Source organism: Arachis hypogaea, chromosome 17, assembly GCF_003086295.3.
Source record: "Arachis hypogaea cultivar Tifrunner chromosome 17, arahy.Tifrunner.gnm2.J5K5, whole genome shotgun sequence".
Classification (NCBI taxonomy): Eukaryota; Viridiplantae; Streptophyta; class Magnoliopsida; order Fabales; family Fabaceae; genus Arachis; species Arachis hypogaea.
Genome location: NC_092052.1, coordinates 101980758 through 101986291, shown reverse-complemented (window position 1 = coordinate 101986291; position 5534 = coordinate 101980758). Strand labels below are relative to the sequence as shown.

Genomic DNA, 5534 nt, shown 5'->3' with positions numbered 1-5534 from the left:
CAAGGTGTTTTTGAATTTGGTAAAAGCTTCTTCGCATTCTTTCGTCCAGACAAATTCGTCCGACTTCTTTAAGGTGTTAAAGAAGTGGTATGACTTTTCCGCTGCTGCTGGCAAGAACCGAGAAAGAGCTGCCAGCCGACTAGTGAGCTGTTGGACTTCCTTTTTGTTTCTGGGGGATTGCATGTTGATTACAGCTGAACATTTGTCGGGGTTCACCTCTATGCCTCTGTTTGTCAGTAAGAAGCAGAGGAATTTGCCCCCCTTGACTCCGAACGCACATTTTTCTGGATTCAGTCTCATATTGTGTTTTCTGAGCTGTGCAAATACTTCGTCCAGGTCGTGTTTGTGCTGTTCTTCTGAAGTTGATTTCACCACCATGTCGTCCACATATATTTCAATGTTTCGGCCAATCTGATCTTTGAAGACTTTGTCCATAAGCCGCTGATATGTTGCTCCCGCATTCTTTAGCCCAAAGGGCATGACCTTGTAGCAAAAATTTCCTTGGTCTGTGATAAATGCTGTTTTTTCTTCGTCTTCCGGGTGCATGAGAATTTGGTTATAGCCGGAATAGGCATCCATGAAACTGAGCACTGGAAATCCCGAGGTGTCGTCTACCAATCTATCTATGTTGGGGAGTGGGTAACCATCCTTAGGGCATGCTTTGTTTAGATCGGTGAAGTCCACGCACATGCGCCACTTTCCCGAGCTTTTTCGTACCATTACGACGTTGGCTAGCCATGCTGAGAATCGAAGTTCTCGGATAAACCTTGCTTCTAAGAGCTTTTTGGTTTCTGCTTCTGCTGCTTTTCTCCTTTCGTCTCCCAAGTTTCTTTTCTTTTGCCGTATAGGTCGGATATTGGGATTGACGGCCAGTTTGTAGCAAATGAAGTTAGGGTCGATGCCGGGCATGTCTGCTGGCGTCAATGCAAACAGGTCGGCGTTGTGTCGCAATATCGTGATAAGGTCGGCCTTTTGTCCTGCAACGAATGCCGATCCTATGTTAGTAAATTTCTCATCATGACCTATTTTTACCTATTCAAGGTTGTCTGTTGGTGTCGGACGACTGTTGTCATTTCTGGGATCTAGCTCGGCTAGCGTTGGTAAGTGCTCCGAGTTGTAGACAGTGTGAATCCGAGGTGTTTCCTTCTTCTTTACTGTTCTGAGGCTTGCGTTGTAGCATTGTCTTGCCTCCTTGTGGTCGGCATAAACTGTCCCCACCGCGTTATCCTGCAAGGGAAATTTCACACAAAGATGAACAGTTGAAATGATGGCACCAAAAGCATTTAATGATGGACGTCCTAGAATGATATTATAAGGGCTAGGGCAATCGACCACTAGAAATTGGATATCTAGTGTTTTGGTATGTGGAAGTTCTCCAATTGTTGTTCTCAGCCAAATGTACCCGGATACCGATACCTTTTCCCTAGAGAACCCTACCAATTCTCCGGGTGACGGTTGTAGTGCGTTGTCGCTGAAATGCATCTTTTTGAAGGTGGAGTAGAATAAGACGTCGGCGCTACTCCCTGGGTCCAGTAAGACCTTTTTTACTGTTAGTTCCCCCATGTGAATCGAGATGACGACTGGGTCATCAAGGTTCGGATAGGTTGTCTTAAGGTCGGCCGTGCTGAAGTCGATGCGTGAGGTCGGACTTGATGCTTGTCGTTCCAGGCGAGATCCTTCCATTGTCATCATTGCTCGGTAACTTCTTTTCCTTGCCGAGGTGGTGGTCCCGCCTCCAGCGAAGCCTCCTGAGATGTAATTAATGATCCCCTTGGATGGGGGTGTTTCGACCTGTTTATGTCTGCTATCCCTTTCTGCTTCTCTTTCTGTATCCCGCTGCTTTCTTGACGAGATATATTTGTCTAAGAGTCCTTGCCTGGCTAATCTCTCCAGTAGGTCTTTTGCCACAATGCATTCGTCTGTGGTATGGCCGAACTTTTGGTGAAAAGCACAGTGTTTGCTTTTATCCACGTACTTCTGATCTTGGTATGATCCTGCTCGGACTGGTGGTTTGATCAATTTGTTGTGTAAGATTTCTTTGATTATATCCTCCCTTTTCGTGTTGAATCTTGTGTACGTGTCAAATTTCGGCGCTAGTTTGAATGGTTTTCTAGAGTCTTTGCTTATGGGCTGATGAGGCCTCTCCTCTTCCTTCTTCGTCGGCTTTTCGCTCCTCCATGCCTCCCTGAGTTCTTCGATTTCGATCTGGCCCTGGGCTTTTTCTCGAAATTCCTCTAGTGTCTTCGGTTTTGTCACTGCGATTGCTTCTTGGAATTTCCCGGGGCGGAGGCCGCTTTTAATGGCATGCAATTGCACCTCAGGGTTAAGGTCGGGGATCTGCATTGCTGCTTCTGTGAACCGCATCATGTATTCCTTCAAACTTTCGTGTTGTCCTTGTTTGATCGTGCTGAGGTAGTCTGAGTCCCGCACATAAATTTTAGAAGTTGCAAAATGATTAATAAATAATTTGGCAAATTCATCGAAGCTTGTTATTGATCCTGCAGGGAGGTTAGAAAACCACAATAGGGCGGCCCCGTCTAAGAAAGTAGGAAAAGACCGGCACAAGATGGGATCGGAGTCACTATTAAGGAACATCATTGATTCAAATTTTGTGACATGGATTTTAGGATCTCCGATCCCCTTGTACGGCGTTAGGGTCATTGGAAGTGTAAAGTTTTTGGGCATTTTAAAACTCATTATTTCTTCTGAAAAAGGATTCATTCGTCGTCGTGCCGTTTTGGGGATAGTTTCCCCTGTCTTCACGTTGGATTCTGACTGACGTTCTTCATGTTGATCCATGTGTATTTTCTTATTGGCCTTCTGTTCATCGTTTTTCTGCATCTCCGCCAATTGCTCGGCCATCCGCTGGTTTTCCGCAAGCAAGGCGGCGTTTGCAGCTAAGAGGTTGACATTGGTCGGATTGGTAGAAGGCGTCACTGAGTGGTCCGTCATGGCTTGGTTCCTGAAGAAAAAGTGGAAAGTAGGGTGTTACGTTGTTAGCCTCAGAAACTTAAAGAGCGAGGTGGGGTTGGGCCCCACGGTGGGCGCCAAATGTTCGTGCAAAGATGCGCGGCTCCACACCAAATTAAAGGTATAATCTACAAATATGGGGTGTTTTATTAAATTAAATATTAATTTTAAAAATATAATTAGTTTGTTTGGAACTATCTTTAGTAAGTACAAATCTTTTATTGAGATTTTTTTATGTGTACAATAAATTATTTATAAATATGACCCATTAGAAATTTAATAATAATAATTATTATTTTATATTTATTCTAAATATTTTTTAAATTCATAAGTAATAACCCTAAAAAGTTAAGATTATCCGTTATGAATTTAAAAAATATTTAGAATAAATATAAAATAATAATAATTATTATTAAATTTATAATAAGTTATATTTATAAATAATTTATTGTGCAATATAAAAAGAATTCAAAAAACTTGAGTTTACTAAAGACAGACCCAAATCAATTAATTATATTTGTATAATTAATATTCAATTTAATAAAACACTCTATATTTGTAGATTATACCTTTAATTTGGTGTGTTGATAATTTTGTATTTTCAGAGTGTCTTTGAAATTTTTTTTTAATATGAGATAAGGATTGCATTCTTAGAAGAAAAGAATTTATTTTTATTTAAAATTTAATTTCTTAATTTAGAATGATTTTAATATATAAGTAGAATTGAATTCTATTTTTTGGATTGAAATTACCGTTAAATATGTTAAATTTTCATTTGATTTGTAAATAACTCTATCTTTGATAAAATTATTTTTGCTAGACACTTATTTATAAAAAAAAATATTTTTGATATTTTATACATTCAAAAAGATAAAGACAAGTGAATTGAAATTCTTAAATAAAATAAAATCATTTATTTCATGTATTTCAAAGTAAAAAGAAAAAGCTCTATTCTTTAGGAAATTTTAATTATTAAACAAATAAAAAAAATTTATTTTTTTTTATTTGGGACAATGTTTTCTTTTTTTATTAGAAATGATATGAAATATTATTTATTATGATCCATTACCAGCCCACAAACCAAAAATACTTAGTAGTTTTATTAATCATAACTAAGCAAAGTGATGAAAACGGTAAATAAACAACATCAACGGAAAGAAAAACTATTAACCAAGTGTCACGCTTCCAATGTGTCACCCGTTATCATCATCCCATGTTGACAATATGGGTCAGCACCGTAGAATTTTCCAACTAATTATTTTTGTAGTATGTCCTCGTAAAAGTTCCTATCCTTGATCATGTTCTCTAGAAAGAATGTCAGGACCGAAGTGAATTATTATTATTTTTTTTTGTCAAGAATCACATTGTTATCCGAGCAAATGGACGGAGGCCGGTTTCATACTTTACTCTATCAATGTGCTACAACCACCCCCCAGGCCCCAGTACTCAGTAGTGCCAGCTTCTAATCAAGCTCACTTGAGTTAAAGTACAAGCTTCTAACCAACAAAGCTACTTGGGAAGCTAGCTGCTACAACCACCCCAAGTCCAGGAGAAAATCCAACCTAAAGAAACTAGGCTATATTGGTTGGGAGAACTCTCTATCACGTGAAGTTAACTACTTTACTTATTTAGCTTGACGTAGAAGACATGATACAAAGGCAGGGTTCTCTAAGAGTGGGAATGTGGGATGCTCCCCCCCCCACCCCTCTTTTCTTTCTCTTCCATAAAATTAGCATAAAGTCGCCATTCTTATTGTTATTATTTATTTGGCAAAAAGAATGGAGCACTTTATGCTTATGAAGGTGGGGTTCTTGTTTTGTTATGACACCCGTATTTCATATATTTTATAGGATTAAGTTAATATATTAAAGTTGTCGATTAAAAATTTTTTTATACAAAATATATAAATTTAAGTTTCTAATGTTTTTGTTACATATTTATTAAAATAATAAAAATTTTACTAATAATAATTTTAACATGTGAAGCATGAACACTTTGCTGAATTTCGTGTCTGCATATGACACATGTACATAGGACACTATACTCGTTCGACACATGTCTGCTATGTTCAACCATGTTTTAATAAAAAAAATAAAAAATCATTTTTCGGATACACCTCAATACAATCACATGTCAGCATATATAGCCTTATTCTTAACGTTATTCTTAAAATAAATTTAGAAATAGTATATGTACCGTACCTCACAACTCGGAACTGCCACCCTATATCTCGGCCACGTCAGTCACAAGCAGCAGATGATCACAACGTGATAACAACCCCAATAATCTCGGTCAAAACTGAGAATCACTCTAACAAACCATCAATTAGAATCAACCTACAACTCTATAAAAAAGGCGATTACCAAATGAATAAGGGCATCACGGCAACATCTGAATACTCTCGTACACATTTCCTATGCTTATACTCTGTCTTGTAACTACTCTCCACTAACTTGATCGTTGGAGTCCTTTTTGCAGGTTCTCCACCCGGTTCGTGCTCAGGCTTAGCGTTTCTCCGCTGCAGGACAAAAGTCTCTGACCGACGGAAGCCGACGTATAGAATT

General features: G+C 38.4%; 1 protein-coding gene across 1 annotated transcript; it reads right to left on the bottom strand.

Annotated features, from left to right (window-relative positions):
* Positions 1-1032: 1032 nt before the first annotated feature.
* On the bottom strand, positions 1033-2952 carry LOC112763570 (uncharacterized). The gene has a single exon (XM_025809209.1). The coding sequence runs from the start codon at positions 2950-2952 to the stop codon at positions 1033-1035; it is 1920 nt and encodes a 639-aa protein (XP_025664994.1).
* Positions 2953-5534: the final 2582 nt, after the last annotated feature.